We start from the raw sequence: 13,674 nt of genomic DNA on the forward strand, positions 1-13,674 counted from the left end.
GTGGATATGATACGAGTATCAACCGTGCAAGGGACTCTTGGACAGTCAATGTCGTTATAAACCACCCTCATCGTGGATATGATACGAGTATCAACCGTGCAAGAGACTCTTGGACAGTCAATGTCGTTATAAACCACCCTCATCGTGGATATGATACGAGTATCAACCGTGCAAGGGACTCTTGGACAGTCAATGTCGTTATAAACCACCCTCATCGTGGATATGATACGAGTATCAACCGTTCAAGAGATTCTTGGACAGTCAATGTCGTTATAAACCACCCTAATCGTGGATATGATACGAGTATCAACCGTGCAAGGGACTCTTGGACAGTCAATGTCGTTATAAACCACCCTCATCGTGGATATGATACGAGTATCAACCATGCAAGAGACTCTTGGACAGTCAATGTCGTTATAAACCACCCTCATCGTGGATATGATACGAGTATCAACCGTGCAAGGGACTCTTGGACAGTCAATGTCGTTATAAACCACCCTAATCGTGGATATGATACGAGTATCAACCGTGCAAGAGACTCTTGGACAGTCAATGTCGTTATAAACCACCCTCATCGTGGATATGATACGAATATCAACCGTGCAAGAGACTCTTGGACAGTCAATGTCGTTATAAACCACCCTAATCGTGGATATGATACGAGTATCAACCGTGCAAGAGACTCTTGGACAGTCAATGTCGTTATAAACCACCCTAATCGTGGATATGATACGAGTATCAACCATGCAAGAGACTCTTGGACAGTCAATGTCGTTATAAACCACCCTCATCGTGGATATGATACGAGTATCAACCGTGCAAGAGACTCTTGGACAGTCAATGTCGTTATAAACCACCCTCATCGTGGATATGATACGAGTATCAACCGTGCAAGAGACTCTTGGACAGTCAATGTCGTTATAAACCACCCTCATCGTGGATATAATACGAGTATCAACCGTGCAAGGGACTCTTGGACAGTCAATGTCGTTATAAACCACCCTCATCGTGGATATGATACGAGTATCAACCGTGCAAGGGACTCTTGGACAGTCAATGTCGTTATAAACCACCCTCATCGTGGATATGATACGAGTATCAACCGTGCAAGGGACTCTTGGACAGTCAATGTCGTTATAAACCACCCTCATCGTGGATATAATACGAGTATCAACCATGCAAGAGACTCTTGGACAGTCAATGTCGTTATAAACCACCCTCATCGTGGATATGATACGAGTATCAACCGTGCAAGGGACTCTTGGACAGTCAATGTCGTTATAAATCACCCTCATCGTGGATATGATACGAGTATCAACCGTGCAAGAGACTCTTGGACAGTCAATGTCGTTATAAACCACCCTCATCGTGGATATGATACGAGTATCAACCGTGCAAGGGACTCTTGGACAGTCAATGTCGTTATAAACCACCCTCATCGTGGATATAATACGAGTATCAACCGTGCAAGGGACTCTTGGACAGTCAATGTCGTTATAAACCACCCTCATCGTGGATATGATACGAGTATCAACCGTGCAAGGGACTATTGGACAGTCAATGTCGTTATAAACCACCCTCATCGTGGATATGATACGAGTATCAACCGTGCAAGGGACTCTTGGACAGTCAATGTCGTTATAAACCACCCTCATCGTGGATATAATACGAGTATCAACCGTGCAAGAGACTCTTGGACAGTCAATGTCGTTATAAACCACCCTCATCGTGGATATAATACGAGTATCAACCGTGCAAGAGACTCTTTGACAGTCAATGTCGTTATAAACCACCCTCATCGTGGATATGATACGAGTATCAACCGTGCAAGAGACTCTTGGACAGTCAATGTCGTTATAAACCACCCTCATCGTGGATATGATACGAGTATCAACCGTGCAAGAGACTCTTGGACAGTCAATGTCGTTATAAACCACCCTCATCGTGGATATGATACGAGTATCAACCGTGCAAGGGACTTTTGGACAGTCAATGTCGTTATAAACCACCCTCATCGTGGATATGATACGAGTATCAACCGTGCAAGGGACTCTTGGACAGTCAATGTCGTTATAAACCACCCTCATCGTGGATATGATACGAGTATCAACCGTGCAAGAGACTCTTGGACAGTCAATGTCGTTATTAACCACCCTCATCGTGGATATGATACGAGTATCAACCGTGCAAGAGACTCTTGGACAGTCAATGTCGTTATAAACCACCCTCATCGTGGATATGATACGAGTATCAACCGTGCAAGAGACTCTTGGACAGTCAATGTCGTTATAAACCACCCTCATCGTGGATATGATACGAGTATCAATCATGCAAGAGACTCTTGGACAGTCAATGTCGTTATAAACCACCCTCATCGTGGATATGATACGAGTATCAACCGTGCAAGAGACTCTTGGACAGTCAATGTCGTTATAAACCACCCTCATCGTGGATATGATACGAGTATCAACCGTGCAAGAGACTCTTGGACAGTCAATGTCGTTATAAACCACCCTCATCGTGGATATGATACGAGTATCAACCGTGCAAGGGACTCTTGGACAGTCAATGTCGTTATAAATCACCCTCATCGTGGATATGATACGAGTATCAACCGTGCAAGAGACTCTTGGACAGTCAATGTCGTTATAAACCACCCTCATCGTGGATATGATACGAGTATCAACCGTGCAAGGGACTCTTGGACAGTCAATGTCGTTATAAACCACCCTCATCGTTGATATGATACGAGTATCAACCGTGCAAGGGACTCTTGGACAGTCAATGTCGTTATAAACCACCCTCATCGTGGATATGATACGAGTATCAACCGTGCAAGGGACTATTGGACAGTCAATGTCGTTATAAACCACCCTCATCGTGGATATGATACGAGTATCAACCGTGCAAGGGACTCTTGGACAGTCAATGTCGTTATAAACCACCCTCATCGTGGATATAATACGAGTATCAACCATGCAAGAGACTCTTGGACAGTCAATGTCGTTATAAACCACCCTCATCGTGGATATGATACGAGTATCAACCGTGCAAGAGACTCTTGGACAGTCAATGTCGTTATAAACCACCCTCATCGTGGATATGATACGAGTATCAACCGTGCAAGAGACTCTTGGACAGTCAATGTCGTTATAAACCACCCTCATCGTGGATATGATACGAGTATCAACCGTGCAAGGGACTTTTGGACAGTCAATGTCGTTATAAACCACCCTCATCGTGGATATGATACGAGTATCAACCGTGCAAGAGACTCTTGGACAGTCAATGTCGTTATAAACCACCCTCATCGTGGATATGATACGAGTATCAACCGTGCAAGGGACTCTTGGACAGTCAATGTCGTTATAAACCACCCTCATCGTGGATATGATACGAGTATCAACCGTGCAAGAGACTCTTGGACAGTCAATGTCGTTATAAACCACCCTCATCGTGGATATGATACGAGTATCAATCATGCAAGAGACTCTTGGACAGTCAATGTCGTTATAAACCACCCTCATCGTGGATATGATACGAGTATCAACCGTGCAAGAGACTCTTGGACAGTCAATGTCGTTATAAACCACCCTCATCGTGGATATGATACGAGTATCAACCGTGCAAGAGACTCTTGGACAGTCAATGTCGTTATAAACCACCCTCATCGTGGATATGATACGAGTATCAACCGTGCAAGGGACTCTTGGACAGTCAATGTCGTTATAAACCACCCTAATCGTGGATATGATACGAGTATCAACCGTGCAAGAGACTCTTGGACAGTCAATGTCGTTATAAACCACCCTCATCGTGGATATGATACGAGTATCAACCGTGCAAGAGACTCTTGGACAGTCAATGTCGTTATAAACCACCCTCATCGTGGATATGATACGAGTATCAACCGTGCAAGGGACTCTTGGACAGTCAATGTCGTTATAAACCACCCTCATCGTGGATATGATACGAGTATCAACCGTGCAAGGGACTCTTGGACAGTCAATGTCGTTATAAACCACCCTCATCGTGGATATGATACGAGTATCAACCGTGCAAGGGACTATTGGACAGTCAATGTCGTTATAAACCACCCTCATCGTGGATATGATACGAGTATCAACCGTGCAAGGGACTCTTGGACAGTCAATGTCGTTATAAACCACCCTCATCGTGGATATAATACGAGTATCAACCATGCAAGAGACTCTTGGACAGTCAATGTCGTTATAAACCACCCTCATCGTGGATATGATACGAGTATCAACCGTGCAAGAGACTCTTGGACAGTCAATGTCGTTATAAACCACCCTCATCTTGGATATGATACGAGTATCAACCGTGCAAGAGACTCTTGGACAGTCAATGTCGTTATAAACCACCCTCATCGTGGATATGATACGAGTATCAACCGTGCAAGGGACTTTTGGACAGTCAATGTCGTTATAAACCACCCTCATCGTGGATATGATACGAGTATCAACCGTGCAAGAGACTCTTGGACAGTCAATGTCGTTATAAACCACCCTCATCGTGGATATGATACGAGTATCAACCGTGCAAGGGACTCTTGGACAGTCAATGTCGTTATAAACCACCCTCATCGTGGATATGATACGAGTATCAACCGTGCAAGAGACTCTTGGACAGTCAATGTCGTTATAAACCACCCTCATCGTGGATATGATACGAGTATCAACCGTGCAAGGGACTCTTGGACAGTCAATGTCGTTATAAACCACCCTCATCGTGGATATGATACGAGTATCAACCGTGCAAGAGACTCTTGGACAGTCAATGTCGTTATAAACCACCCTCATCGTGGATATGATACGAGTATCAACCGTGCAAGAGACTCTTGGACAGTCAATGTCGTTATAAACCACCCTCATCGTGGATATGATACGAGTATCAACCGTGCAAGAGACTCTTGGACAGTCAATGTCGTTATAAACCACCCTCATCGTGGATATGATACGAGTATCAATCATGCAAGAGACTCTTGGACAGTCAATGTCGTTATAAACCACCCTCATCGTGGATATGATACGAGTATCAACCGTGCAAGAGACCCTTGGACAGTCAATGTCGTTATAAACCACCCTCATCGTGGATATGATACGAGTATCAACCGTGCAAGAGACTCTTGGACAGTCAATGTCGTTATAAACCACCCTCATCGTGGATATGATACGAGTATCAACCGTGCAAGGGACTCTTGGACAGTCAATGTCGTTATAAACCACCCTAATCGTGGATATGATACGAGTATCAACCGTGCAAGAGACTCTTGGACAGTCAATGTCGTTATAAACCACCCTCATCGTGGATATGATACGAGTATCAACCGTGCAAGAGACTCTTGGACAGTCAATGTCGTTATAAACCACCCTCATCGTGGATATGATACGAGTATCAACCGTGCAAGGGACTCTTGGACAGTCAATGTCGTTATAAACCACCCTCATCGTGGATATGATACGAGTATCAACCGTGCAAGGGACTCTTGGACAGTCAATGTCGTTATAAACCACCCTCATCGTGGATATGATACGAGTATCAACCGTGCAAGGGACTATTGGACAGTCAATGTCGTTATAAACCACCCTCATCGTGGATATGATACGAGTATCAACCGTGCAAGGGACTCTTGGACAGTCAATGTCGTTATAAACCACCCTCATCGTGGATATAATACGAGTATCAACCATGCAAGAGACTCTTGGACAGTCAATGTCGTTATAAACCACCCTCATCGTGGATATGATACGAGTATCAACCGTGCAAGAGACTCTTGGACAGTCAATGTCGTTATAAACCACCCTAATCGTGGATATGATACGAGTATCAACCGTGCAAGAGACTCTTGGACAGTCAATGTCGTTATAAACCACCCTCATCGTGGATATGATACGAGTATCAACCGTGCAAGAGACTCTTGGACAGTCAATGTCGTTATAAACCACCCTCATCGTGGATATGATACGAGTATCAACCGTGCAAGGGACTCTTGGACAGTCAATGTCGTTATAAACCACCCTCATCGTGGATATGATACGAGTATCAACCGTGCAAGGGACTCTTGGACAGTCAATGTCGTTATAAACCACCCTCATCGTGGATATGATACGAGTATCAACCGTGCAAGAGACTCTTGGACAGTCAATGTCGTTATAAACCACCCTCGTCGTGGATATGATACGATCCGTATAAAGCCATATTGAAATAACATTATTTGTTATTGAATTGAATAAGGGGAATCCAAATGGTAAAAAAGGTCAGATAAAGTTGAAGAGCATTGAGAACCCCAAATTCCTAAAGGTTTTGTCAAATATATTTAAAACAGAACGGAAAGCGATGCTCGCCGAGGTTCTCACCGGGTACGTAACGTGTATTAATAAATATATATTTCCGATGTATTGTTTTTATTCTGCAATAAGCCGGACCTTTAACATTTAGTTTTTTTGGAAATCATTGTCTCTGGTTTTAATAGAAATCTACATGGCTTAAATGCGGGCCGCGAAAAGGACCACATCATGAACTGCTATATAAACATTAATCATACAACACTACTGTTCGCCCTAAAATGGGTTCGGTCCATGATATCATTGTACATGATGTGTACACGCATAAATAGTGCAAACACTTGTTTGTGTACCTTCTATTTGGAAAAGTGTCACTATAAAAGACACGAAGACAAAACCAAAGGCATAGTTAAACTGATAAATATAAAAACGAATAGACATTACCATGTAAATGGTGTTACATACGTATGATTAGTTTCTTATATATAGATCCATTGAATATCTTCTAATTGATACTAAGTCTGGGAAAAAAAATTAATAGTTGTAACTGACTTGAACTAGCTTTCGGTTAGTGCAATTACTTTTAGATGGATTCATTGTATCGTTTATCGTTTATCTTTTGTCCTTTTAGTCCTTTTGTTTCAGTTTTTCGTGCCGATCTTTTCCCAGTTTACTCTTATGTTTGCTTTAAAATATGTATACTAGCAAACCGGATCGAAGTCAATAATGATGTAATATTATTTTATTGTATCATGATTCCATATGTTTGCCTTCGATAATACATGTACTCTATATTGTAAAGATAGTTAAGTGGCGGAGACAGCCTGTACTACAACTGCCACTCAGTGACGTCAAGGCGTACAATAACTTCCAATTTACGAAATGTATAGTATAGAAAGTTATCACAAAAAGTGCTTTCCGTTGAAAACAAGAAAACAATATAGGCAACTTGTACAAATTCTTCTAATTTTATCTCTGTCTTCAATAACGGTCATGTTAACAACATACAGTTACAACTTATTCCTACTCCATTCCACAATAAGATTATATGTGGGAAACCACATTGAGCAAAATCCGACTATTATATCAAAAAGTGTCCTTAAAATACTGTTCACCTATATACAACACAAAAGTCTGAACGCTTTAACATACCACCACTTTGAAAAGAGGGTTCCCTTACATCTGATTCACCAAGCTAACATTGAAGGAATAGATCTAAAAAGTATTCCGACCTGAAACAGTCGACTCCATACCAGTTAACGGAGTCATTAAACATCCACAGATACCTGATATTGAAATAAAGAAAAACAATTGAAGTTTTTAAACAATGTTAAAAACCAATTGTTCAGAAAACAATTGAAGGTCTTTCCGATTCAAACATTGATAATTACGTTTTTTTTTAATTATTCAAAATATAACCATCGTTTAAAAAAAAGGTGTCAGAAGATAAAAGATTTCAAACATATGTGTTTCCAAATCAATCACTATGTGATCCCTGTAAACTTATCGAACCTTAAAACGAACTTATTAGTACAGGTTATCTTGCTAATATTGTAATAAAATCTTTGAATATTGTTTTCATTGGCACTAACAACAAATCAAAACATAACTAAAATTGTACTCTTTTTGGATGTTTTTTTTTATGTATTTATACACATCCAAGTTTATTTTCTATTTAGAAATGGTTTTATCTATATATAATCTCATATACATTTATTATAAGGTTAAATCTAACTATCCTTCTGCCTGTCGTTACTTTTATTTTGGTATTGCACAAGTCATGTCTTCTTTGATTGTCCATGGCGTTAAAACACTAGATTCCTGCCTGGGATGTTTTGTAATTGATTTTAGTCGCTGACGTATGATTTTTTATTACTAATTGTGTTTGGCTTTTAACAAGCTTTCAGTAACAGCGAGTACTCTCAAATCGTACTTTCGTGTTATTTTGACCTGTTGACACATTTGTAGTGCATTTCTTTTATTCAGTGTTTACTTATTTTGTGTTATATCTCGTCTTACTATTTTTATTACGTACCACCTTTAATACGGTTTACGTAGTACTCGTACTCTGAGAAACAAATTTATTTTGTAAACATGTTTCCTTACTCCTAACAACAAAATCATTATATCTAAATTTACCTGTGTACGTTACTTTATTTCACGCCATTTTGGCCTCGGTTAAAGTCTTTTGACATCGTTACATCTTTTTTATTTATATTGTATTTATATTTTGGCATAGATCAAACTTATTCGTTCAGTATATATTTACATGGTTTTGTGTATATGTCTTTTTGATCGAGTTACGCCATTTCAATTGATATTTCATTGTGTGTCTTTTTAAGTTGTAATGTTACACTACTGTTTCAGGTTAAGGTGAAGGTTGGCGCCTGTTAAAACGTTTAAACCAGCTGCATTTTTATGCACCTGTCCTAAGTCAGGAGCCTGTTGTTCAGCTGTTGTCGTTTGTTGATGTGGTGCACTAGTGTTTCTTGTTTGTCGTTTTTTATTTTATATAGATAAGACCGTTGGTTTTCCCGTTTGAATTGTTTTACATTAGTCATTATGGGGCTATTTATAGCTTGCTGTTCGGTGTGAGCCAAGGCTCCGCGTTGAAGGCCGTACTTTGTTTACTTTTAACACATTGTTACTAGGATGGATAGTTGTTTCATTGGCACTAATACCACATCTTCCTATTTATATCTATATACTTTTGCTTGAACTAAAGGAAATGACTTACTATCTTATTTTAATAAAATATCCTTCACAGTTATTCAAAACCTGTATAGTAATTTTACATGACAGTAGTGCAAACATGGATACCTCCGGTTTACGTATTAAAGGTTATATGTTGTCAAGCATAATGCAAAATACTAATGGCTTCATTATGTACCAGTATGAAGTTATTGCAAAAGTCAAAATCAAGAACGGCAAATTAATCTTTGATCTTTGACCTCAATTTTAAGAACAAAGGTCGTTTATTTTAATTCCAAAAACCCTAGGTCTAGATTATATATGTATGGTTTAATAGTTAACTTGCCAAACACTCTATGTTTGCATATTTTCACTGGAGAAATCTTCTCTTAAAAGTAACAAAACGTATTGACATTGCAAAAGAGAGCGACAAATACCAAAGGGACATGTATCAACTTAAAATTTGCCAAACATGTTAATTTGAACGGTTTTTGATAAATTGCAATAAAAGCAAAGTTCAAAATTTAGAACATGACCTTCACCATTGAGGCTGACCTCAATTTTCTGCTTCTTATACAAAAAATCTCTTAGTCTTCATGATATACATTTTAAGGGTCACAATAACATATGTTAACACAAAAGGAGAAAACACTCTTGTTACATCTAACCGGAACGCTTCGATTCAAATGAAACAAATTATCCTGACAAGGGTGTCTCACATATTATGGCGTTGGTCCATTATGTATGTCTTATGGCAATATGAACTTAGATATTACTTTTTTTATGTATTATATGTCAAGTAATGCGCCATATTAATTTCACATCGATAATGTACCCAGCTGTAGGTACCTTACTCCAACTTAATGTTCCAATCCATGTTCTTCACACTTAGTTCATTATTTTGATTTTTTCTATTAATTTCTTGACGACAATGTACACAGCTGTCGGATGAGGACAACAGACAAACAAACGGCTCAAGCAGAATGTTTCTGTCAAATGTGTTCACAGTCCCCTGTTTTTTTAATTTTAGTTTTGATTTTTAAGTCATATTATTCATCGTCTCAGGTGCATGTGTTTACAATTGATTTGACTACTTGTCATATGAAACTGACGTTGTCAAACAACGGTAATTGGTTGACGATTTTTCATCTTGTTATTTAAGGTTTGATTGTTCTGTTAGATTGCTTTTCTCTGTTCCATTAACTCATCATTTCCTTATTCTCTATTATATATTGATGGACAATTGTCAAGATCTTAAGGTGGGTCTAGTCTCGCTCCTATTTCAGTTCATCAGTTCGCTTTTTACACCTTAATTTGTATCTTCTAAAGGGATTTATGTAATTTGAACATTGAATATGTTCAATCCAACACCAGGAACATTGAAATAAGATTAGTCAATAAGATGGCATTTTTTTTAACAAAAAACGACGATAAAAGATCTTTTATTTATGAAATATTTTTCAGACAAAACACAATTATTTCATAGAAATCAAGATAAGTTTATTGGTGCACAGAAAATAGGTTGATTTTAGAAAACGATTTGAATGCACCATTTGATAATCGATTGCATCAACTGTTTTAGTAGTCGTTTTATATTTTGTCCCGTTTTTAAACAAAACTCAATGGTATATATCGCATTTGTTATGTTAAAAATAACTTTAAGATCAACTTGTGCACATGGATTATAGTAGTACTACTGATAAATACGTCTTAGTCGTGTTTTCTTCTTCCTTAAATCGACGTTCGGTTTTATTATTTCAATCTGTTTTGTATCTTCCCGAGGTATAATTTCTATTTCCTTTGGAACTTCCTTCCTTAATACGCAGTCTGGTGACAATTTGATCTTGTCTTTCGTTGTGGCATTATTTGATGCAATAATGAGACCAACAGCCTCTTTCCAGAAGCTTGCTACGATGTTTGTTATGCCGTATGTTGACCGAACAGGTTTGTTCCTAACGGTTGTAATACCTACATTTAAGGTTGCATTCATCATTGTCATCATAATCCACAACAAAAACAAAACGAAGAAAAAGTAATAGGCTCTTCCCAAAACCGGTTCCACAGAAAACAGATCATTGATACTGTTCTTACCGATAATAGCATTGACCAACGTCGTTGACGACACGAATAAGTTTTTGTATGTTTCTAATTGCCTGCCAAATATAAGATGTCCGAAAGTAGAAAATGCTACATACACGATCGCAAACATTACAAAACAACCACACAGGTCACGACTTACGTGAGAGAGAACCTTTCCAAATTGATTTATTTTTTCACTATAGCTGAGAACTCGCATGATTCGCATTGTTGTTAGAAATATAATGAATGCCAGGAATATGTTAAACAGTTCGTCCCATGACGCAATATGACTGAAGTTGACGTATTTATTCTTATTACTTTCCCATTTTTCAATTGCCAAATTAATCATTATCCATCTACAGATATACATTACGGTACAAACAAAGAATAATAAAATAATTAATATGTCAAGGACATGCCATAATTCTTTCATCATTTTCTTACCATATCTCCGAATCAAAAGAAATTTATGAACAGAAAATATAAGTATTCCAATTAGTACAATAATTTCACACATGAAGATGAACAAACCAATGCTTCCGATATGTTGATAAGGCCGAAACGGTTTGATTGATGTACTTTTAATGACACCACCTGTTTCCGGAAATTCGGTCAAAAACGTGATGAATACAAACACATTGTCATCCACGTTGTACAAGGTGAATTCTGTAAATATGGCTCTTGTTGCACGATCTATCCATGTGTATTTATACAAATCATTAAGTATTAGACGTGATATGTTGTAGTTGACCATGAATTCTGCTATGTATCCACCACCGCCATAGGTAGATTGTAGTCCTGCCACCGGAAGTCCCCAAATATCAACAGACGACACAAAATTCCAGGCAGCAGATGTCATATTATATACAGCTTGACCTCTGACACAAGGGTGAGGCTCCCAGGCTACACAATAGTTTACATCATCCTCTCCGGAAATGGAATATTCATCATAACAGGTAAAATTACCCCAAAACTGTGTGCTACATGGCTCTGAAAAAGTCAATACCTACATTTATATCATTTGACTTTCAATAAAGTTCACCTTCAGGTGACAACGCCAGATTGAATTAAAGAAGCTCAATTAAAATCATTTTAGAGCTTGCTTATTATACCAGTTTTGTCTTTTCCTATACGAGTTGCGTTTTTAAGTTGTTATCTTATTTTCACTCTGGCAATTTATTTTGAACTATGTGAAGACTGTCAACCTGTATATTCATGTCTTGTATTATTATCTACTTTAGTATGCGTTTAAGAATGTATATATTATGGCTTTCAAATGTCTAGGTAAAAGCGTTCCAGACGAAGAAAAAAAAAACGCTTCAGACTCCAGCCACTTATGTAATGTTATTTCTATTAATCAACTTGTGAATACGAATATTGTTTGATTGAAATTTGCCAAAACTTTAAAGAACAGACACAACTACTAACATAATTGATGCCACAGTTAGTTGCATTCTTTCATTTTATAAGCCAGAACTAGTCATTAAATTCATCATAAAAGTAATAGAAATGAAGTAACATGTATACTATGCGAATATTGTTTGATTAAAATTTTCCAAAACATTAAGGAACAGACACAACTACTCATATATTTGATGCCAGAGTAAGCTCTAATCTTTAATTTCATTGGTCAGAACCGGTCATTAAATTCATCGGAAAAGTAATACAAATTACATTACATGTTTTATGTATCGTACCTGGAACTGCTCTTAGTTGTCTTAGTCTCATTGGACCAACACGAAAATTAACGTTGTCTTGTACATATAATCTTCTATCTGCATTCAGTTGATCTCCATTGGAATGGTACCGTGGAAACAGAAACGGAATAAGGGTATCATCGATCCATACATATAAATTAGATGCAGTTGTAACCTGTAAAACATTTTAATAGTATAAGACATATGACCACAGAAGTTTTCAGGTGAATTTCATATTTTGCGTCTTAGTTATACATATTGAATTATGAATGGATAACATAAGCTACAGATATATGTAGGACTAGTACTCTAAAGTGCAATGGGGACGCTAAAGTACGATGGTTACGCTAAAGTGCGATGATCTACGCTAACGTGCGATGCCTACACACGCTAAAGTGCGATGGTCCACGAAGGTATAGACGTAATAAACGTACTATGGATTATGACGTGAACAGTCTTTTATACAAACAAAAAATGAACACGCCGAAAGAAAAATGTAGAATATTTGATTAACCACTTTAAACCAATTGCAAAAAAAAGGTGAAAGCTCGGAGAACATTGCATGCTCTCTCGTATAAATTAAGAATGTTTTAAACAAATAAATGTTTCACAACGAAGGATTTGTATTTGTAATTTTCAATGACAACTTCAAGGGGAGATTTGCCATTAGTGATAGACTGTGTGAACGGCAAGTTACGCCAATTATCCAAATATTTGATATGCCCGATTTTTTTTGATTTTTTTCATATACAGGATATATAGATTTTTGTCACACCTAAACTACCATTTTAGCAATTATTATGTGGTCGTTCTTCTTAATTTAGAAACAATTAGTTATGCCTACCTGTAATTATGAAGCCTATCACGTATGTTATAAAACCTTAGCATTCTAGCTTTTG

General features: G+C 38.0%; 1 protein-coding gene across 1 annotated transcript in view; it reads right to left on the reverse strand.

Annotated features, from left to right (window-relative positions):
- Positions 1 to 10,425: 10,425 nt before the first annotated feature.
- Positions 10,426 to 13,674, reverse strand: part of LOC139489399 (location of vulva defective 1-like) — a 60,813-nt gene continuing 57,564 nt past the window's right edge. The window contains exons 20-21 of the mRNA XM_071275715.1: positions 12,776 to 12,950; positions 10,426 to 12,068 (exon numbers count right to left, since the gene is read on the reverse strand). Coding sequence (XP_071131816.1) covers positions 10,693 to 12,068; positions 12,776 to 12,950 — 1,551 coding nt within the window. The 3' untranslated portion in view covers positions 10,426 to 10,692. The remainder of the gene's footprint in view (positions 12,069 to 12,775; positions 12,951 to 13,674) is intronic.

This window comes from Mytilus edulis, chromosome 9, assembly GCF_963676685.1.
Source record: "Mytilus edulis chromosome 9, xbMytEdul2.2, whole genome shotgun sequence".
NCBI lineage: Eukaryota > Metazoa > Mollusca > Bivalvia > Mytilida > Mytilidae > Mytilus > Mytilus edulis.